General features: G+C 38.3%; 2 protein-coding genes across 2 annotated transcripts in view; both read left to right on the top strand.

Moving 5' to 3' along the window:
- The window catches only part of LOC140930861 (uncharacterized), a 52,521-nt gene that overhangs the window by 16,710 nt on the left and 12,353 nt on the right, over positions 1–23,458 (top strand). The window contains exons 2-18 of the mRNA XM_073380574.1: positions 4,391–4,483; positions 4,650–4,733; positions 6,850–6,928; positions 7,719–7,789; positions 8,419–8,527; positions 9,873–9,964; positions 10,882–10,969; positions 12,439–12,503; positions 12,620–12,697; positions 15,125–15,250; positions 17,805–17,891; positions 17,982–18,060; positions 20,385–20,499; positions 21,318–21,400; positions 21,914–21,977; positions 22,658–22,726; positions 23,139–23,279. Of these exons, the coding sequence (XP_073236675.1) occupies positions 4,457–4,483; positions 4,650–4,733; positions 6,850–6,928; positions 7,719–7,789; positions 8,419–8,527; positions 9,873–9,964; positions 10,882–10,969; positions 12,439–12,503; positions 12,620–12,697; positions 15,125–15,250; positions 17,805–17,891; positions 17,982–18,060; positions 20,385–20,499; positions 21,318–21,400; positions 21,914–21,977; positions 22,658–22,726; positions 23,139–23,279 (1,457 nt within the window). The 5' untranslated portion in view covers positions 4,391–4,456. The remainder of the gene's footprint in view (positions 1–4,390; positions 4,484–4,649; positions 4,734–6,849; positions 6,929–7,718; positions 7,790–8,418; positions 8,528–9,872; positions 9,965–10,881; positions 10,970–12,438; positions 12,504–12,619; positions 12,698–15,124; positions 15,251–17,804; positions 17,892–17,981; positions 18,061–20,384; positions 20,500–21,317; positions 21,401–21,913; positions 21,978–22,657; positions 22,727–23,138; positions 23,280–23,458) is intronic.
- LOC140929564 (exosome complex component RRP41-like) lies at positions 63–2,217 on the top strand. The gene is made up of 2 exons (XM_073379318.1): positions 63–479; positions 1,226–2,217. The coding sequence occupies exons 1-2, from the start codon at positions 105–107 to the stop codon at positions 1,586–1,588; spliced, it is 738 nt and encodes a 245-aa protein (XP_073235419.1). The 5' UTR covers positions 63–104; the 3' UTR covers positions 1,589–2,217.

Here is a 23,458-nt window from a genome sequence, read left to right as displayed (position 1 = left end):
TAAGCTGACACGACAATGTACCTTACATGAAATGCACACCTCAAAGCATGGTGATTCTTTCCTTGAAAAGCAAGTCGTAGACTGGTTGACGTTTTCTTGTCCAGATGGCTGGTTTAGAGATCCTCTCTCCGGAAGGACTGCGGCTTGACGGCCGAAGACCACATGAACTTCGAAAAATCATTTGCAGAATGGGGGTTTTCAAACAAGCCGACGGATCCGCGTACATCGAAATGGGAAATACGAAAGCGTTAGCCACTGTATATGGACCTCACGAGGTTACAAATAAGGCGAAAATTCTTCACGATCGTGTGTTTGTAAATTGTCAGTTTAGTATGGCGACGTTTAGTACGGGTGAAAGGAAGAAAAGACCAAAAGGAGACAGGAGGTCGACAGAGACCACCATGCTTATTCGAAGAACTTTTGAGGCTGCTATTTTAACACAGCTTTACCCTCGATCTCAGATTGATATTTATGTGCAGGTGATTCTTGCTTTCTTGTTTTGCATTTTTCTTGGGCCACGGCGCCGCTGTTTGCTCGTCACGCAACCGTTGCGTGACGAGCTAAAAACAGCCGTGTGCGAGACTAACGCACATGACATCGGCTTTCCCCTGGGGTGGGACCCCGGGCCAACCAGGAGGATTGTAAAATTGACGGAGCAAAAATGAGAATTTCCTGCAGGTGTAGGTGAATTTAACAAGACAATTCTCCAGGGTCAGGTGGTGGTCAATGTTATCCACCTCATAAAACTCAGATTCATGTTCTTGTGGGGAATATTAGCGGAGCTCCATAGCTGAGTAAATCTACCCATCCCAGAAAATTTGGCTATCATGTGACCGTACACCGAACGACTATCCGTCCGCACCACAGGCATACAAATATTTACTCTTGCACTTTCTGGCTAGTTTGGGAGCCCAGGAGAAAACAGATTGCACATCAATGTTGTGATCAATTGACAGCTGTCAAAACAGGGTATCTGCTTACCAGTATCACCTGACTGTATTGCGGGCTCAGGTGTTGATCCATTGAGGTTGAGTATTTTTTTGAAGTTATCCGCTGACAAGTTACTAGTTTTCAACATTGAAGTAATTTGGATCATTAGCATGAAAGAAAAGACATGCCACTAAACACTACGTGATTACACCCCCTAAAACACTGAACATTTAAAACAAAATAATAGTAGTTTCCCTTTATAATTTTTTTCTTTATAATTTGTTTATGTGAACAGATTCTTCAGGCAGATGGTTCCAACCAGAGTGCCTGTATTAATGCTGCCACTTTGGCCCTCATTGATGCTGGTATTCCAATGAAGGATTATGTGAGTGCTTGCACCGTGAGCTTCGTTAATGATAAACCATTAATGGACATCAATTACCTGGAAGAGAGTTTTGGGGGACCACAGTTAAGCTTAGCAGTTTTGCCAAAATCTGGAAACATTGTTATGTTTCAGATGGATTCAAGGTTGCATGTGGACAACTTGGAGAAAGTACTTGAATTAGCCAAGAAAGGGTGCTCAGATATACATGTCTTGCTGAGACAGACCGTCCATGATTACTCGCAAGAATGTTTAACTTCTCTTACTGGGAATTGAATCAATTAGTGAAATGGATTTGGTTTTGTTTCAAGACCTTGGCTTACTGTCTTATTTAAACATTTCTACAATAACATTAATGGCACGTATGAAAAGTCAGAATTGCCCAGCTGGACCAGTCATTTTGAAAACGGAGTATTAGTCTTTTTTCAAAATTTCCTTCAAACCCACTTCTGCTTAGCATAGCATTTAAGACTTCATAGACTCATCTGGCTGACTGTTCTAACACATGAATAGTGCCCTATTTTAAATTATTGAAAGTACGCACTACTAAGAGAACCTCAGCAGAAAAAAAATGGTTGTTGCTTTTGTCGAACACTCACAACTCAAGTGATTATAAAAATAAGTAAAATTCATGTAAAAATAGGACACTAGGCATAATTTGATTGTGTTAATGAGAGGAAATAATATAACAAAGTTTCACAAAGCTGAAATTCTACACTGCCATTTACAAAAAGTAAGAACGTAAAGTCCTTATCTTTAAGGATAGCTTGGTTGACAAACAATCAATTGAGCAAGAATTTTAACCAATCAAATCCTTCTGTATCCTTTAAATATTTTTCTGGGTTTCCATTACCTTACAGAAAGTATGGAATCTTTCTTCATAGCATGCATCTGTTGCATATACTCTAAAAGCACCTTACTCAGCCCATTTCTGTCTGGAAAACCGCTGTGTACTTAAAACCCAAAATTAGTCATGTGCGAAGTAAGGAGTACAAGGCCTAGCTTTTAGCACTACAACACGTGTGGTGCAATGAGCCATGATTTGGGGTTTGAGACGATCAATAGAACTCATCAATCATTTGGTGAAAATTTAAACTTTAAATAGTCGTTCCTCAAAATATCTGTTCTTCAGGCCAATTTTTGCTGGCTGGGAGATGTGAAAGAAATGTTATGTCCTTGGAAGGAAAGTGTCAGCTGGGTAATCTGCACCTGGAGAAAGATAGTTCAGGGTGTCAGAGGGGATTTGATGTCTAGAATAGCTGCTAGGTGTTATTTGTCAGAAACCTTTCCCTTTCTTCCTCCACTGTAGGGGTGAATTTTGCCATTTGACCACACCTAAACTGGCCAGTAATGTCTGGACATACGTACATCTGCTGGGAAACTTCCCAGTAGGTCAGTTTGCAAGTTGTAGGTGCACCTTGCTGGCTTGGAACTCTTCCATCTGATCTTGCTGGGAGTGAGGAACAGATACATTTTCCCCAGCAATCTCCCAAAATGCTAAAAGTGGCTTCGGAAAGCTTTATTCATGCTGTATTATTGTTTTTAGGTCTTTTTCTCAACAGTTCCTGTCGGGTGCCCCTGAAACACCAGCACGCGGATGCCATCTAGGGTAAAATCTTGGGTAACCGAGGTAGTTATGTGCATGCGTTGATCGGGGGATTGGGGCTGGGGGGGAGGGACTCTGCATGTGAAAGGGGTGGGAATGCTCGTCATCTCTCTTAGGGGTGTAAATTTTGGATTTTGGTCTCACTTAGGGTATTCCGGGCAAAATACCATCATATTTAGCCGTGAAGGTCTCGTACCGATACCAGAGCTAGTTCAGCTGAATTTTGCTACCCTATACTAGAGTACTCCCCAAATACCCACTATCCTAGAGTAGCTGTTTTCCAGAAACTGCTGAGGTCACTAGCACAGTAGTCTAGCCAAAACAAAACCTTATACCACAATCCCTAGTCTGGATAAAATCTTCAACCGACTGATCAGTTTCCCGAAAAATGATACCCTATTCCAGACCCAAACACTCTGATTTATATACCCTGTCATAGAGTAAACTGCTTAAAAACCATACCCTTCACAGCGGCACATACCTCTATAGCTCATATAAGGCAGTACCCTCCCCCAGAATCTCGGCCCCCAAATTAAATAACTGGTTACATGATCTATAAACGACAATTTTGTGCTGCAAAACTAGGCAAATTAAAAGTGCAAATTGAGCTGGCAGTGCTCGTAATGACGAGTTATGCCAAAAATTTATGCTAGCTCAATCTATTGAAGCCTAATTTGGTGTCTTTAAGCCGGGTGTCTTTTTGGTCCGCAACAGGAGTCCCGTCCGGAAGCAATCTCCCGCGGGATCAGGATGCCGTGCTTTTATGTAAAAATGTGGGATAGTTACAAATTTATAGTGGAAGGATGCAAGGTCTAAAAGGGTAAGGGGCGGGACCTCCCCTTAATACTTTGTTATTAAAACAAAAACAAAACTAGATGCAAGGCTGGCAATACGGCAAAGGGCTGATTTATTATTTTATTAAGGTACACCCCTCCGGCACCACTCATTGGTTTGTAGCTGTGGACTTGCTGACATTTTAATACACCCCTCTGCACCCGGGTCAGTACAGTCACCAGTCCTGTTGTTATACCCACTCTTACCCTACTAAATAAAATTCCCTCTCCTGTGTTTAAAACCTTCAAAATTCTAAAGCATTAAAAATTTTTTCGATTCTTGCAATTTACGTTACGTCATGGCGAAAATATCCAAGCGTCTGATCCCCAGTAAAAAGGCGCCAATTTCCGCTTCAGGGCCTTCATTCCCAGCACGAATGCTCACATGACATACTTTAGCCAATCACATCCTTAGTTGCAGCCGTCCAAGATGGCGGATAGCTTGAAGCAATGCTTGTGCTGTGTTTTGAGTTGCAGGAAAATTAAAGCGGAATAATAATTTGCGTTAGGTTCGTTGCAAATGCTTTTAAACTAATGCGTCCATTTAATTTTTCTGGAATCGACCCATTGGCGGAAATTATCAAAGCTTTGGAGAGGTGACAGTTAATTGAAAACGTCGTAGTTTGGAGCCATCGGAAGTTTGGTTGCATTCTTGTACGTAGGGGAATTTGCATTAGACCATTCCTGGACGGAATGAAAGTTTAAATGGTTGTTCAACAACTTTTGGACGAGGTAAGCAGTGAATTTTATTTAAAACCATCCAGGAAATTTAGTTGATTGTCAATGTATTCGGCTGGTAGTTCAGTTTCCGATCGATCTGTGTAATTTGAAAGGTAGGCAAGAGGAAATATGTTCACGACAGAAGCTTATTTTTTGATACTTTCGTTACATGTACCAGCCTCCCCTTGTCCAAGCCTGCTTTCATGGCGATGCAGCGGAGCTGCGAACGTTAATAAGCAGAAGGGAGGATGTTAACCTTCAGGTAAATATAAAAACTTTTAATCTCAAACTTTGTAAGCTTATTTTTTCTACCTTATTCTGTTTAATTTTTGTTCGTGCTCCTGAAATGAATGTTTTCGTGTTAAATCAAGCAATCTCTGGGAATATCTTATCAAATATTTACAAACCACAAGCAAGTTGCAATTAATGAAATGTTGTTATGTGCGCTTAATTTGGACTTACAAGGGCAAAAATTGTGGTTCAAATAGCTGAAATTTTGTCAGAGAGAGGTTGGAATAGCAGAAATAAAATAACAAGTGGTACGACATACTTTTGTGTAGTCTCATTTTATAACATCAGGACATTTTTTCAGCAGTGTTTAGAAGATAGAGTGTGGTGCATTTTCCTTATTTTTGAATTCTGATTATTATTTAACTTGTCAGTTTTACCACATTTATGGTAGATAATAATAATTACTGTATCTGTTTGTATACCTATTATCAATATAATTGATAATATTTAAATTTGCAAGGCACCTAAACAAAAGAACCCTTTGTTTTGAGAGCCAAAAAGTGTATGGCTGACTAATTAACATCAATGGTTGATTATTTAAGTGTCTCACGGCAAAACAAAAATGAGAGGAAAGAGAGAGATTTTTTGCAGGCTTCTGCGTTTTCTATCATGCATGAACTGGCGTTTCCCAAACAACAAGTAAAGTTTTAGTCATGTGCAACACGACTTACAGAGCCTGTTTGCACGATAACTGTGGGCACAGAAATTCTCGGCGCACACTCTAAACAGGGCGTGCGCATTCCACATTAAACAAAACTGGTTTTGAAAACCAGTAAGTTTCGGTTACAAATGTGGTCAGCAGTTATACAAAACAATGTCTCAGAGGACTGTGGAGGTCTCTTGTTTTCCTTTCGTTCTTGCCGTGAGTGACCTACGCTAGCAGGGAACTGTTGTTCAAAAGACTGTACTTCATGTAGGTTTCAGTGCAGATTGGTAGAATTTTTATTGCAAAGATCCACAAATTGAAAAGTATCAGTAAATGGTAGTTAAGCTTCACAAAGTGTGACAATACACCACATGTACAATGTACATTTATCCAGTGTACCAGTTTTTTAAAATCGAAGACTACGTACAAGCTCAAACAACCCAATAATGCAAACTATTGAAAAATGCCTTGTGGTGATAGACAACAAAAAGCCACTTTAAGTTGCACACATACAAAATTTGTGTACTCCACTATATTCATGTTTTGCAGGTATTTTTTTGCGGGCATTGTTTCTTTCCTGTGATAAACCAGGGTCACATTTTCAAAGCGATTGGGTGATAAACCAATATTCAAAAGTCACAGCAGTATAATCGTACTCCTACCAAAGGCGTGATAAACATGAAAAACCAGTGGTTTATATTTAAGACTGTATACATGTACAGCTAAGCCTTGTGCTCTGTGATTGCATAAACCACAACTGTATGAAGATAACAGTAGTTGTGGAAAATGTTTTTTACTTTTACATAATTTAAGCAGACATATAAAATAGCCAACAAATTCATCAGGAATATGCTCGAACTGAATAGTCTTTCATATAAGGTGGTTAACTCACCCATTTTCTTCCGCTAAATAATAATAATTATAAACCGTACCAATCCATAGATTGGCTGGTATATAAAAGCCATGTCAATGAGCATTATGATGCCCCTCTTTGACAGTTTTACACTGTAAAATCCCTGAAAGAGTTCTCCTTGTGCATCAGACTGACCTTGTTGTATAGCAATAAGTAAAATGTTTCTTTTTGCACTATATCATCCAGCTGAATTAAAAATAATTTTATAAAAGCAACCTACATGTATACACTCATGCTCAAGGCTGCATTTCGCAGCAACAAAAGCGTAGAAACATTTGTGATGGGAACCTTACTTGACAGTTTAATTGGTGGAGGGCAGATCACTGTCATCAAAGGCGTGTCTCCAGGCTCTGCCACCCAGCTCTTTCCCAGACTACCACTCCGATCTTCTTTTTCACCTTTTTCCGCACTGCAGAGCCTGGTCTCAGGCTAACATTTATTAGAGAGATTTAGAGTGTAGTTTACAGCAAGTGATAATGATAACACAGTTATACATGTAGTAATCATTAATTTGCTTCTATAATTTAGGATGAGGAAAAGAGAACTGCTTTACATGCAGCGGCACATTGTGGGGAAAGTGAGTGTGTCAGCATTCTTATTACTCATGGTAAGTGACAACATCATACATTGTGACATATGGTAAAAATAGGGCCAACCTGCACCTTTTCCAAAGAAGGTTTGTGATTGGCTGGGAAAACAATAGGGATGGTAACAACAATGCCCCTATCCCTGAAAACAATAGGTAGTGCAGGTGATAGGGACCAATGAAATAAAAGGTTTGGATGGGTGCAGGTCTATCGTAAGAATACATTAGTGTGATCTCTATTTCCCAGTAACATGGGAAGCCATAAAAATGTAATTCAACGGGAATGTTTCTATAAATTTGTCAATAGTCCATAGATAAATAAACAGCTTCTAAGTTTTAGGTCTAAGTGAGGGTGCAGAGTTGGGTTTCTTTTGGGACAAAGTCAGAGCTGGAGCTGTTAACAGAAACACATCTAGTATTGTGGCCTAGTGAAGTTGTACATTTGTATGCAGGGTTTCCAACTTTGGGATGGGATGGTGCTAAGAAATGTTAGTGCAAGAAGTTATTGAAATTATTTCAGGGAATGAAAGTGTTTTATTCACCAAGGTTTTTTACAGTAAAACTCTGATAATACAAGGTACATGACTCTAAGAAATTGCTTTGTACCAATGCCCTGCTATGAGAAACAATGATTTTTTTGGCTCCAGTTACCATAACATCAGACCCCAGTTATGCCCTGTTGTCCTAAGTAATGCATTTTATCACTCCTTTGCTACCTCTGTAAATAGAGTTCCCATTGTACCTTACACTTTTCTCTGCTTGCAGTATTGTACTAAGATAATTCTGACTAAATAGATAATTCATATTTCAGGAGCCAGAGTGAACACAAAGGACAACAAATGGATGACTCCTTTACATCGGGCATGTGCTTCTGGGAGTGTGGTAAGTTCAGTGTTAATTAGTCAAAATGGGTCATATGTTCCACATGGCATTTTAAATTGGGTCATTTCAGTAATGGTCTGGGTCAAACTATGATAATCTAAACTGTTGTTTCATAATGAAACAAAAACAAAAGAACAAAACAAAAAAATGAAATGTGAATCGATCAGCAAAGCAACATATGCAGAAAGTCGAAATGTACATTCCAGTCTTTCCTGGAAATGCGTGGAATGCCTGACCCAAAAAAATCTTTTACGCAGGTAGCCTGAAATGACAGTCATTCCGTGCTCTCATTTCGGGCTTGTAAGCTCACCTATTTTGCAAAATTTACTTTTATTATTGCCTACTACTTTGGAAGTACTTCTACATGTGAGGTAACTTCTTTTTTTGCGTCAGTGTGACTCTACCATAATTTCATTTTGTATCAGAATAGAATATTCTGCGTCAATGACACAAAAATGCGGCCTAGATTGAACACTGTAAGCTACATGGAAATTTGACATTAAGTGTCTTAAAGTGGTGTAGTTGTTATGGTTTGGCCATTTTTGTTCAAACTGCTATGTTTAGTTGAAGTCACATGTAATATTTACTCAGTGCTATTGCAATAAATTATTTTGTCACTATTTTTTTAGGAGTGTGTGAAAGCACTGGTAAAAAGTTCAGCTGATGTCAATGCGAGAGACAAAAACTGGCAAACCCCTCTTCATGTGGCAGCAGGCAACAATCATATCAGATGTGCTGGTACGTTCAAAATTGGACATTCTGAAACTATGTAATGTGAAAAAATAAATCTGTTATTTTGTTAAATTTCATAAGTTCAAGGCTGTGTAGGCCTCTGTTGGCTCTCAAAACTGGAATCTCAGCCACACACTGTATATCCTGTATGTTGAGAGTTAATCAATGAATTAAAGTACAAACATAAAAACAGTGTACCAAAGCTGGCTTATCTTGAGTACAAAACTTTAAAAAAGTTCAGAGAGACCAACATTAATTTTATTAACTGTTTGACTTAAAAAGTTAACCGGAAGGTAGAGGTCAATTAAATAAAACTTTTAAAAGTCTAATTTAAAAGTGTGCGCATGGCCATTGTTTTAGCATCTAAAAACAATAGCTACACTTGTAATAATTTTTTTAGATTGAAGCCAGGTTACAAATTCCTCATTATCAGTACATGTACATTTCTCTAGAAGGAGGGTTGGAGAACATTATTTGCAATACAGCAAGACATTCCTAGTGGGTTTAATGATTGTTTTCTGTGAATACTCTTAACCTCTGTAATTAACTCCACTTTTGCTCTACACCTCTGAAGCTTTTAAGGGTAATAGTTCAGTTCAGTTCATTAATTGCTCATGTAAATGATGTAATAAATCATGTTATTAAAAACTGAATCATTGGATAATGCAATTCTAGAGTTCTGATTGGCTTAGCCATCATGGTATCTGAGCCATTATGCCTTGCTCTCCAAATATGGTAACTGTATGCATCTGCTCAAAATTAAAATCAAGCTGAAAATCGGTTGTTTTTACAAATAAATTTGGGAAGAATTCTCGATATTTTGAGGGCATTTTTAAAAAAACAATTATATTCCACTCGCGCTGGTTGAATATGAGATGATTATAGCCAACTCATATCCCACACATCTCGTTGGCTATCTACCATCTCATATCCAATGCGCACTCGTGGAATAATTGTTAATTACATGTACATTGTACATGCATAATACAGTTTATAGTGCACTGAACTGTTCTCAGTAAGCAAGTGCTAGTGGAGGTGAACAGTGGCTGCAAGCATTGCTGGTTTGCACATGATGTCATGGTGGCCATGTTGGTGGTCAAGAAAAAAGCATTACTCTCCACTGGGAACTGAACTCCTTTTTTATGTAAATTCTTCTAGAAAAAAGTCTATTGTATTGACTCTCAACATGGTCGCCTTGTCATATGGTTGCAAACCAAGAATACAGCTGTAATAATTATCAAAAGAGGGATATTTTTAAAGTTAACTAAATTCTTCTCGCATGGTACATGTACACTAACATACACAACACTCACAAAGGAAGGAGATTATAATTATACAATACATTTTGTAGAATTTCTGATTCCTCACCTGGCAAATGTGAATGTGACAGACAGAGCTGGAAGGACAAGTCTTCATCATGCAGCATTCAATGGCCATGTTGAGGTAAAGTAAAAGTCATGCAATTAAAGCCTTATAATAATAGTTATTCAGGGAGCAAAGAAAATCATTTTTACAGCTTGCCATTCGGGCAAGCTGAAGCTAACATTTACTAGCCCAGACGTCATTTCAACTAGCCCCAAAAGCTCTTTGAAGAGGAGAATTGATCTCGCAGTTCTTCTGTTATTCAAATTCCTCAAAAAAGATCACTTGCCCGTCGCGCATGTTAAAAACAGAATTCCCTAGCCCGATAGCAAATTCCACTAGCCCTGGGCTATCAGACACCACTTTCTTTGCAAGCTGTTTTTGTAAAAAAAAAGTGAAACCTCCATTACCTGTACATGTAAGAACTCACCTAAAAAGCAACCAGTGATCAAAGTCCCAAGATAATTTTAAAAATCAATAATTTTTTACAGTAAATTAAACCTCTTTGAAGCGATCACCTCTTTCAAGCTGCTGCGGCTACCTTTTGGCCATGCCAGCGATAGTTCTCCTGTTGTCACCTCTAGTGGGCCACCATCAAGTACATATGTATTCGATGGACTGAATTGGCTTAATTTTAAAAATAATATACAGTCCAAGATAGAAGTGACCACTGATGGACTACTTGCCATTTCTATTGCATGTCTGTGTCAAAATGAAGTGTTTTTACATGTATGCTAAAGAGTCTGTTAATTTGTAACAAACCGTGATTGAGTGGCCCATGTCCATTACTTGCTGCTACCCTGAGGGTAGTGGCTTAATGGAGTTTAAATTATACAATATAATGAAAGTTTGTGCTGTTTAAGTATCTATAATGAAATCACTCCCTGTAGCACACCTTTTACTGCATTATGGTTGATAACTTGAATGTACATGTAGATCCTTAGAACATTGGATCTAAAGAGCTCCTCCTTGAAGTTTACTTTTGTTTTTCCCATTAGATGACACAGCTTCTTTTAACAAAAGGTGCCCATGTCAATGCAAGTGATAAGAAAGACCGAAAGCCAATTCACTGGGCTGCATTTATGGGTAAGTTTTAACTGGTTGGGGAGCTTGTGTTAACTCAATAACATGAGTATTGAGTATACTGTCAGTAGCAACTTACTGATTACCGTAAATGACCTTATAAATGCCGTGGTGTCTATTCCAAGAGAGTTTAAAAATAGAGGAACATCCACTCCATCAGTTGATATGTCTAGGTCTTCTAGAGATCCATATCGCTCCTTCAAATCTCGGCCAACAACAATGTCAGATTCCTGGCTCAAGGTTATTGTGTCGCCATTGTTAGTCAATTGTAACTTTGAAAAACCCGTAAACCCTGGTTAATCAAGCAAAAAATGGAATGAATTGAATGATTTTGCTCCTTCTGCTAATTCCTAGTGTTTTGGAGTAATTCTCTTGTGGGGGTAGGGGGGGGGGGGCGTTTATTTGAAAGGGGCATCCAATACAATTTTAACAGTGTAGAAAAGAGGTGTTTATTTGGAAGTGGGCAATTTTATTATTAGGTCATTTACAGTACTGATTATTATCATTTTTTCAATTTTTCAATGGTGCTTGATGAATGTGCTTCAGGTTTCAACTTTAATCTATGTTGTATATTCTCGATTTTTGATTCCAGCAAGAAACTTGCATTCAGAATCAAAAATCAGTCATTAAGAATCAAGTCTTTTCAGCTTTTCTGATTTCTCAATAATGTCACATTTACATGTATGTATGCATATTGAGCAAAATTACATTGAGACCCACTGTATGATTCAATAGCAAAACAATAATTGACGTGTACTTTTTTTCTAGAATTTTGCTTTTTTCCTGAAATGCCAACTCCTGTGTCATGAAAAGAATGTGCAACAATTCCTCAACTTAAATTTAAGATACGCTCTAGTATCCTTAAATTTGACTAGTAAAACAAATTTAATTCTGTCTGCAAAAATCAAAGGCCCATGCAAAGTTGGCTTGTCACTTGTTCAGTCAGATAAACAGCTTGCTGTAAAGTCGCATTGTGCCAGCTCTTACTAGGAGCTTAATTAATGACAATGGCCATGGCAAGAAGAATGGCTAAAAAGAAATAAGTTTTAGACTGGCAAAACAACAAGTTTGCATGTGCACACTTTTTTGTACATTTTTTTGCTGTCCTTGCACGACTACAATGTGAAACTTCTAATTTCCCCTTTTATGGAGGATGTGAACTCAAGCCAGTTTTTTCTTTTTCCTTTTGTGAACTTAGATACAGTCCTATAGAATTCAACTCCTGAAAAGGTGCCAACATTTGACAAATTAAAAGAGTTGCCCTAGAATAAGGGTGATGATGTTTGAAACAGCACAAATTAACTTTTTGGGTGATGTTTTCGTTGCCGTTGCTGTTGCTGCTGTCATTGCTAAGGCTTCTTATTTACCACAAATGTAAATGCTAACCCTTATTTACAAAACTGTAAAACTGTTGGCACAGCCACATAACATGAGTTCAAAATATTAATTTTTTGTGATTGTTCATGTTGTAGGTCGCATTGAATGCTTAGAAATCTTATTCAAGTCAGGAACAGAGGTCAACTGTAAAGACAAGAAGGTAAGTGTATGTTACAATGTATTACAGGATTTTTTTGCAAGAAGGTACATGTAGTATTGTTGTTGTAGCAAATTGAGGAGTATTGAGTATTCATTTATTATTTGTTTTTTATTCAGCATTATACACCTCTTCATGCTGCAGCAGCTGGTGGACAGTTATCCACACTTAAGCAGCTACTAGAAAAAGGGGCTGTGGTAAATATTGTAGTTTTTACAGTATTTGTTTATAGATATAATATATAGATTTAGCTGAGGCTAAAGGCGAAGCTCTCATTAATGAAAAAAACATTGCAGTGAAGAAATCCAATTAGAGTTGAGCTTGCAATCAGTTGAAAACTAGACACCTGTCCACAGTAAACTTCAAAACAAACACATAGCCTTTATTGGTCAACACCTGAGCTCGTGATACGGTCATATGTTACTGGTCAGTGGATACTTTGTTTTGTCAGCTGTCAATTGACCACAACATGGATGTGCATTCTCAGGTTGGAGGCTCCCACTTTAGCAAGAAAGGGTAACAGTTAAAGTGCCCCTTACCCTTCGATTTTTTTTCTTTTGGTAAATTTCCATATCTATCAAGAACTCATTTTTGAAAAAAATTTGCAAAAATATTTAATTCTGATGTCTTTACGAGCACTTGAAGTTACTGAAATTTTTAAATTTTTGCAGGCTATTAGCCCTGCTGGACATATTTTTGTCTCGTGGGCTCATGAGGAACGAGCCAATGAACGTCCGATATTTGACACTTTTTTAGCTGTTACATAAGAAATGCACACCATTCCAAAGCCAAGGCATTTAAAATATAGTGCGATTTCGAAGATTATCACTTACAATTTGTTTGGAAATAATAATGTCTGTGAATTTTCCACATAATTATTCTAACAACTCTTTCTTGCATGATGTCCTTTGCTTACGTCACACTCCATATTTTTCAAGACTGACTTCGCTTAAAGTGCTAGTAAAAAATCAGGATTCAATATTTTTGGAAAAGTTTTTGAAAGTGAATTCTTGAAAGATATGGAAATCTACCAAAAGAAAACAAATATTATTGAAGGGTTATGGGCACTTTAACATTTTTGTTTCCCTGTGTTGCGGACTAACAGGTGGGCGGGTGGACAGGTGGACTTAGGCCCAGTTCATACGTCGTGCTTCTGCCGTGCCGAACTTAATTCTTGAATTAAGTTCGACATAAGCACGGCAGAAGCACGACGTCTGAATCAAAGTTTTTAATTTAGTGCGGCAGAACAATTAAGTTCGACAAGGTCTGCCGTGCTACACGACTCTGGCACGGCAGCGATTCAGACGTCGTGCTTATGCCGTGTCGAACTAAATGCATAAATTTCAGAAATGTATTTTTCGCGGGAATTGTTATCTTGCGTGTCCCGCGAGTAGCTTCGAGGAAAAATGTCCTTCAATGAGCATGCGCATTGATTCTGTTTATTACCCCAGAGCTCCTTTGCGCATGACGGCCAGGAATCAGAAGCGTAAGCACTGGGCCGGGGTCGAGAAAGGTTTAAAACAAACATGGCGGCTTTCCGCGCAAGTTTGCATGCTCCTTCCTCCTTGGTTTGCAGTGCTGCAGAGTCCGATAATTCATCAGAAGACGAACTACCTTTTGACGAAAATATTCCACTAGCTGACTATAAAGAACAAGATGAAGAGGAAGCGATCGGCGATGTTGAGTCAGTGTCATCGCAATCGTGTTGTATACGACCAAGGATAAAATTAAAGGTGGCTTTTGATACACGAAACGTTTTCTTGAACATCTGATCAGTGTATGTGTTCCATACTTCTTCGAACCATCCTTTGTTACGGGGAAACCGTCGACATGATCGATCAGCAGTGGTTCTCTCGGAAGAAATAAGAAGAGCAAAAAGAAAAAAAACTTCTAATAATAACATTCGCCTGTCGGTCAAAAGGAAAAGGATTTTCTGCTGCATTTCTTTTCTTCTCCTCCTCGAGTTTTGTAAGAGTTTTGCAAGTAGCAATTTACGCTGGAGGTTACGGTGCGGCGCCATTTTCGTCACCGCTTACCGCTGTACTGACTACTGTGCGAACCCTGAATTAAGTTCGACTCTGGCACGACGTCTGAATTGAAGTCGTGCTTGTGCCGTGCTTCTGTCGAACCCAATATTAATTAGGTTCGGCACGGCAGAAGCACGACGTATGAACTGGGCCTTACAGTCACGTGATTACCAAAATTTCTTGGATGGATAAGTAACCAACTGGGGCTCTGCTATTACGTCAAAATATTACCTGGTGAATTTTGGTTTGGCACTCCATTTTTGTGTAGCAAGAGTACTGGAGCTGGTATGCAGGCACTCAACTCTTCTGTAGTTATATATAACAAACAATAATATTTCCAAATCAAATCTGACGTGATTTGATTTGGCATACGGCGTATTTGATTTGGCAGGAGGCGTTTTGATCATACAGAAGGTATTGAAGAGGAGTTGAAGTCAGGCATCTAAGAATCCAACCTGGCTTGTGATCTCAGCAGGATTTAATTATGAGTCTTACCTATTGACAACTTGATCACGCTGCCTCCAAGTTAAACCAGGTTCTGGTTTTACTTTGGTCCAGTTGACTAAAACTAATTTCCGTACCTTTTTTTTGTGTTAGGTGGATGCTACAAATCTGCTGGGTAACACCCCTCTACACATTGCTTGTCTTAATGGTCAGGACATTGTGATCACTGAACTCATCAGCTATGGTGCTTCTGTCAATGCCACTAACAAAAAAGGCATGGTAAGTGGTATTTATAGTACATACAGCTGTTATGCGATAAAGCAGTGTCCAACAGTGTCCTGGGGGTGGAGGGAGGGGTACTCACTGACATTGTATATCCATGCTGGTATGTATGGTCCCAATTAAAGGATGTGTTAATTTTAACTGTTTAGGACAGAAATGGGGTATGGAGTTTTGATGTCTGAAACCAGGATCTCTGACTAGGTTTTCTTCATTAATGGTCTTTTGAGAACAACAGGTCATGCATTTTTTTATCGTTGGCATGAAATTTATAGGGGTCAGTTCAAAAAGCTCAAACTGCATGTGGACATAATATATAGATTTAGCCAGGGCTAAAAGCGAAGCTTCTATTTTAACTCGAATTAAACAATAAACTTGCAGTTGTATTTTACAAATCAGTTAACTTTAGAGCACATTCATGTGACTTTTGAAGCAAAGGCTAAGTGATTTTAGATAAAAATAATGTGCAAACAGTCCAAGCTAAGAGTGAACTTAATCTTACATCGAGTTGATAGCCTTATATGTACACCCAAAAAATAGCAATCATCTTTGATCACATTCAAGAGCCACAAAAATGTCTCTTGATCACAGTAGATTAGGCCTGGAAAACAAATTCTTGGAGAACCAATCAGGCCCAATTTTTTGCGTTTGACAAGTTTACAATTTATTTTACAAAATCTTGCTAACAAGTCTGGGGACGTGTAAACCAACCTTTTATACTTTTTATACATCATCTGAGGTGAAACAGTTCCATGAGGCACTGTTTTTATCATACAGACCTCGGACAGATAACAATTTTGCAATACAAATTGTACTCATTCAACATTCAGGTTGATCGAAGCACACGTGGGCTTTTACCGAACCGTTAAAAAAATTTCTAAAATCACCTATACGGCTTGCCGGTTCTCACTTTTGACAAGCGCCAAAGTCGACTGTTTAAATCAAGATTAATAGAGTTATACGCTTTAACATGATAAAAAATTTATTATGTTTGTTTCTTTATTTAACGGTTTTATAACTATGTGTAATCTTCAAAAGCGTTTGATACACGCGGCATTTTGGTCATTTTGACTACTCCTGCAAGCGATGTTCGTGAGCGACTGAAAACAAACGGCACAGCGATGAAAATTGCAAAAGAGACTACTAACAATCAATAAAAGGATAATAATTTGGTGAAACATATACAGAGACAACAATTTTCATTCACGAAGACAAGTAAAAAGTGTCTCTGAAAATCCTTGTTTGTGTTTTAAGCCTGCTTCCCGGTGTTTGCTTTTTTCAAAGGTGAACTCAAGGCAAGAAAATCGCTGAAAGCTTTCTTTTACAGCCAGAATTATAACTAAATATTCTTTGGAACGTTTTCTTTCTATTTGCAGTGAGAAAATGTCTAAAGGCTTTTTAAAGTTCTATAAGCTTATAATCAAACCTGATACTCGGTCAGATCGATCATTGTCTCAAATCTCACAAACGTGCATAAACTAAATAGTCGCATAAACTACGCCTGACTTCATTAAATTAGACATAAAAAACAAACATCGAATACAATAATTACTCAGGCTTACCATTCGAGATGCTCTGAAAACTATCAAGTAAGGCCAGAATCGCTTCAGACTTTTCAACCCTCTTACGCATCAAGCAAGGTGAAAAACGAAAACGATGCCATCTGAAATCGGATTTCCGACTTTGACAAGCGATGTATTTCACAACCAAAAATAAACAAACTAGCTATGAATAACAGAAGACTCTTGGTAGCAGCAGAATTTCATTTTGTACATTCAGCGGAGAAAGACAGTTAAAAACATCACAAGTTGACACAAAACTCTGTCAGTTTCAGCTGTCAAAGTAAACAAGTTTCAAGATGCTGCATAAATTTTCCGCATGAACTCACCTGTCAAATTTTGACCAATCAAAGCATAAAAATTGGACGTAGAGCGTGACCAACGCGTGACCTTGGTGAGAAAAGTCAAAAGCAACTGGCATGTCTTCCCTGCCCTTAAAAACTGGCTGAATTTTAGCTTCCAAGGTCAGTTTGAAATCAAAATTTTAATTGTGCGACACATATAAAACACAACATATTTCATATGAATTAAAAAAATTAAACTTGAGCCTGCGATCATTTGAAAACATTTACTAGTAACTTGTCAGCGGATAACTTCAAAAAGATACTCGACCTCGATGGGTCGACACCTGAGCCCGCGATACGGTCAGGTGATACTGGTCAGCAGATACCCTGTTTTGACAGCTGTCAATTGATCACAACATTGATGTACGATATGTGTGTAATATCAGTCTTCCTGTGCTACCAAACTAGCTAGAAAGTGTGAGATTGAACATTGGTTTTCCTGTGGTGCGGACGGACGGGCGGGCTGCGGGCGGTGTACGGTCACGTGATTACCAAATTTTCTCGGATGGGTAGATTTACTTACCCATGGTGCGCCGCAGGCGCGCTTCGCGTGCCAGAGCGCCGCTACAATGTAAGCATTAGTACAGTACATCTGTACCTACTACAAATATGTATATACATCTATACCATGGTTACTCTTGTTCGTTGTAGACTCCATTACATTATGCCGCTGTGTCAGGGCAAGGTGATGTGTGTCTTGAACTGCTGTTGAAGGATGGTGCAAATCCAAACTTGCAGGTTTGTTGTGTATTGTCCTCTTTGTCACTCAATAAATTAATTTTTTGTGGTAGTTTGTAATGGTTAAACTTGTATTTGATTTCTGTTAAGTGCAAGAGTGGGAGAACGCCTCTTCATTTTGCTGCCTTGTATGGTCGTTGCTCAAGAGCTCAAACGCTTCTGCAAAATGGTAAGAGCTTTATACTGCATCCCTTGTACTGAAGGTATAACATGATCAATATTATCTGCTCCCTTAGCTCTACATAGTTTCCTTGAGACAATCTGACTTTGTGTACAATCAGAAACTCATAAGGGTTTGAAACGTGTAACTCGCGTTCAATACTCGTGAATATTCACTTTTACCATATTTGGAAACCTTAGTGGCAGATATCCATTTTCAACATATCGCTGCTGCGCGATCACCATGCAGATGTTTTAAGACAAGAGTTCTGCATTTCAAGGTAAAAATACACCGTTAAAAGACAAAAAATGGAAGGAGAAAGTTCAAAAGAATGCTCAGCTTTCTTTTTGTGGAGGAAGGGAAGCTTTTCATCAAGAAATTGTTCTTAGAGGAATTCAACCTTGTTTTCTTCCCGACGGAGCACATGGTCTGTTTTGAAATGCAACCAAGGCAGTAAAGTTTTTGCTGAATTTTCAGGTACATTTTGCACTCTATGGCCAAGACAATTACGTTTTTGAAAGGCAATTTATGTATTTTTAAATGTTTCAGAGACGTTTTATAAATTTTTCTCTTCGGCGCTAAAGAAAAAATTACAAAATGTGCCCCGATTTGAGATGGATTTTGTGTTGAATTTTGCCATGTGCTCAGCCGATTTCACTTGCGTGAACGGATCCACGATCCAGATAGTGCTTTCCGAATTGCTTTAAATGATTAACGTTTTGGATTTTGAATAAAAATTTTCAAGAAACGGCTTCTCTGTCTAGTTTGTTTGTTTGTTTGAGTTTGTTCATTCATAAAATTTGCTCAAAACACGATCGTGACTACAACATCCAAGCTGAATTGAAGCTTAAAATTAATGCTTCTCACATTTATTACACACATCACTTTTTGCGAAGATGTCAGGTTCAGGTTTTGGACACTTTTCGATACGCAGCTAATGAATTTTATTCGAAAATATTTTTCACTGTTTATTCTAGACTTTTAACAAGCCTATTTGCAGTATAAGTTTACTGTGGAGAGGGTAAACGAGGCATCGTTTTTTGAAGTGACAACTTCAAGAAGTTGCGAGGACGTCAATGGGTTTCATAATGTTATGTTTGGCCCTGGTGGTAAGGCAATAATATCCTGCTTTAATAGTGTTGGGGTAAGATTCCTGGATTCAACCTTTGAAAGCTTTCTTGGCTTTCGGGAGTTTTCCCCCTGTTTGCTGGCCATTTTTTTCAAGCGGGCGCGGAAACCCGAAGTAAAGTTACGTCACGTTGTTTGCGAAGTTTGATTGGTCAGTTATCTCTTCTTCTCGTTCCAAATATGGTACTTTCGAAAATGAATAATCACGAGCATCGGACAAAGCAAATATATGAGAGTTACACCTTTCAACTCCTTATGAGTTTCTGGTACAATCTAATTATTGTTCTCTGTTATCCTGAATTCAAATCCTTAGCTGTGCTTGAAATAGCCAGTTTCCTTTTCCCATGTAAGTACAGGTGTACCCAGTTGTTTTCTACATTTTAAAGGAAAGGTGGAGCGAAATTTAGGATTGTAATTAAAAGAATTCAGCGATTTTGTGATGATTCAGGGAACGTTGTAAAGGTCCCTTTAAAAAAAAAAAAAATGAAAATTCCTTTCACCTTCATTTAATTGAGACTGGTTGTCTACATTTTCGTTGACCCCGTGACATCATCATACCTATTTGACCATACCCTATTTTTCTACCCTACTACCTGTATATGTCACTGGTTTTCTGGAGATGACAGACAGTCGAACCTCCATGTGTGACCACCTCCCAAAAGTGACTGTGAATCCAAAACACCAAAGTTTTCCAGTCAAAGCCTTACAGTTTAGACCTCTAGTAATGGACCACTTTTTGGGCCTAAGAATCAATGATTTCCCATTGTTTTTAACCTCTTGTAAGCGACCACTTGACGCATTCTCTGATCTCCATGTTCCTTGTGTGTATTATGCTACCTAGAATATACAATATGTATGAAGAGCTTTATTAACGACATGGAACTACACAGTGTGTGACTTAGAAATTGTAGGCAGTAAATTATCTTCCATAAAATAGATGTGCCCAGACCTCTTCTTGGAAGAGGCCCCATGTGGTTTGATTTGTGTGAGCGACCACCTTCTGTAAGTGACCACTAATCTTTGCATTTTTGCTGGTTGCTTATGGGAAGTTCGACTTTAATAATGTTGTAAACCCTTTTTAATGGCATATTTTATCACATAATTATGTCCAGATCTGATTAAGCTAGTAAAAACTGTTGGGGTGATAAGATTGATGAACCCTAATAAAAATTGGACAGTACACCTCATTTTGTTTGTTTATTAAGGTTGTTATGTGGATGCAGCAGACATACGAGGTAACACTCCTTTGCATATAGCTGCTTTACATGGTCAAGAATTACTACTGAGTGTTCTGTTAGCCAGTGGAGCAACCCATGCTAGGTAAGGTTTCTTTGGTTACTACCGGTAGTTTCAGCGTTCATACTGTCACACCTGTGTTAATAGGGCACCCTGAGGTAGGTATTGTAATACTTGTCCTTCAAGGGACGCTTCTGTTTTGGGGAGGGGGGGGGGGGCAAAGAAAGTTTTGTCTGACAGCCCATTGCCGGTGGATTCTGTGATTGGCCTAGTGAATTCCATTTTTAACTCATCCAATGGGGAAGTGAAGGTTTTTGGTTTTTGGTTACTAGTTTCAGTGTTCATACTGTCACACCTGTATCAAGAGGGCACCCTGAGGTACATTGTAATACTTGTCCTGCGAGGGAAGCTTCTGTTTTTGGGGGAGGGGGGGAGAAAAGAAAGTTGTGTCTGACAGTCCATTGCTGGTGGATTTTGTGATTGGGCTAGTGAATTCCATTTTTAACGTATCCAACAGGGAAGTGAAGGTTTTTGGAGGAATTAGAATTACCGAAGAACTGTTAGTAAAATTGGTTAAATTCCTGATAAAATAATTCATGTAGATCAAAAGCCGTCTTTCAAGCTGATCTGCTGGAGTGAAATTATTACAATTATTATTGCAATGAATTGATAAAACAAATACAAATAATTATTAATTCACCACTAGTGTGATTTATCAATCAATAAAATGATGTACTGATTATTATTAATTCGCAACTAGTGGTATTGATTATCAATCCTGCTCGTCAAACAATTTTTTTCAACTAACTAAAATGACTCTTTGGCTAATACATGCAAGCTTAACTGATCTTCTTTGCATACTTTGATACAAGTCTAATGTGTAGTTTGTAAATTTTTTATAGACGGGGTTCATTTGGAATGTTACCTCTTCACATGGCAAGCTTAGGTGGACATACAGACTGCTGTAGGAAACTTCTTTCATATGGTAAGTAATCACTGATAAACTGTTATATAAGTTGCATCAATGGGCAAGTAGTTCATTATTAAACATAAAAGAAATACAAAATTCATCTTTCTAAAGCCTTGCTGTTATTTAACAATATTATTCCTCGAGCCCAAATGGGCTCTGAGTCAATAACCCATGAGGCCAAAGGCCGAATGGACTATTGACTTAGAGGCCAGGAGGGCGAGAGGAATAATAATTGTTTTAGTAAAATCCAACTAGTTGGTCAAAATTATTGAGACAAAACAACTTTAGCTAGCAAAACGCGATTCAGCCGCCATTGTTTTGGTTTTCAAAGCAGGCACTTTTCGCTACTAGTGGGCTGTAACATATAGCCTTGTAGTAGCTCAACCAATCAGAATGCAGCTTTGATAATAGAGGACTATTTGGATTTTACTAAAGAGAAATTACCGGCAGTCACCAGTAGAGGTAATATAAATCATAGTATCTTGTACATATCTCTGAGTGACTGAAGCATTCTCTTTCTATTTCTAGGAAATGATGTAAATGCAAAAGATGATAATGACCACACATGTGCTCATGCTGCTGCATGTAGTGGGTAAGTCACACACATTATTATTTGTATCATATAAGACAGTCAACTCTCTCAAGGGTGGATATTTTTGGAAGTGGCTCCAAATGTCCATCTTAATGAAGGGTCTGTCTTATGGAGAGTTTAGCTAAAGTAAAAGTAACTGAAAAGGCAGGAAGGGGCCTCCACCAAGTGTGTGTCTTTTAAAAATGTCTATCCTTGTGTAAGTGTCCATAAAGAGAGAGTTAACAGTACAACATGAATTTACTGTTGTGGAGCAGTTAATAGTTTGAACCGAGAAGTCATTTCATAGATTGGTGGAGTATGATTGTCTAGTTGATCATAGTCCTAAATAGGACTGTTGGTGACAGTGACTGATGTTTCGACAACCTGCCTGGTAGCCATCTTCAGTGTCAAAGTACGCTGTATCATATCAGTTGATGGTATTGAACTCTGGTTATTGGCCTGATTGGTCAATCGAGTGGCAATGTTGTTTGGTCGTCTGTCAGTTAAGCTGTGATGTTATTGGCTATGGAGACTCTCAATGTGATTGGTGTGTTTCGATCCATCTTTTGTCACAGTTGCTTTAGATGGGTATTATGAAACTCCATCAAGGGGAGCTAACATTGTTTTGTCAATTACTTTACTCATTAGGTTTTGTGCTTTTTTGACAGTCAGTAAATGCATCAATGATATTGTTATTCTAGGAATGTTGAATGTCTAGGACTTCTGTTGCACAATGGTGCTGACTTGACTGCTGTTGATAAACTGGGAAGGTATGTACTTTGGAGATTTTCCATTTTCCATACAAACATAATATTTTATTGGCTTGTCAACACAAAGCTTTTCAGAGTCAATGTTACAATAGTAACTTTGAAAAACACAGTTACACACAGAAAGCTAAAAAACCTCAAAAAATAATTAACCCTAATTATTTATGAATAAGGGCTAAGAAACAAAGGGAATTGAGAATCAAAATAGGATAAGTCAGAATTAACCTGAAATCAAATTTGACTTGTAACATGTACAAATGATTAAAGTAATTATTGATAATGTTTATACCGTGAAGTTTGGAAGTAATGACCCCCATTCAGATTTAGCAGCCTTTTCCTATCATACTTTCTGATACCCAATCACATCAGTGAATTTAGCTGGTTGTAATTAATGTTAACATTGTTGTGATCATAGGAGCGCTCTTCACTATGCAGCAGGTCATGTGCATTACTTGTGTGTGAAGTCCTTAGTGGCATCAGGTTGTATTGTAAATAAAGTTGATACAAGGGGATGCACACCGCTTCACTATGCCTCTGCTGCAGATAAAGATGCCAAGTAAGCAATGCCGTCATTTTTTACAACGTTTATCCCTTTTGTTGTTATAGAGGTACAAAGACATCGCAACCCTTTTTTACTTACTCTCAAGCAAACATGCCTCTTGGTCAATCAGAGCATGTGTAGCCCAGGGGAGTACTCTGGATTTCAAGTGACAGGGATGATCGAATGGGGGCAAA

Source organism: Porites lutea, chromosome 3, assembly GCF_958299795.1.
Source record: "Porites lutea chromosome 3, jaPorLute2.1, whole genome shotgun sequence".
Classification (NCBI taxonomy): domain Eukaryota; kingdom Metazoa; phylum Cnidaria; class Anthozoa; order Scleractinia; family Poritidae; genus Porites; species Porites lutea.
The sequence above is the reverse complement of the archived record's forward strand: the minus strand, read 5'-3'. Positions and strand labels throughout refer to the sequence as shown.

Coding starts and splice junctions, on each gene's coding strand:
- LOC140929564 (XM_073379318.1), top strand. CDS start 105: ATGGCTGGTTTAGAGATCCTCTCTCCGGAAGGACTGCGGCTTGACGGC. Junction 480..1,225: donor AGATTGATATTTATGTGCAG/GTGATTCTTGCT, acceptor TTATGTGAACAG/ATTCTTCAGGCAGATGGTTC.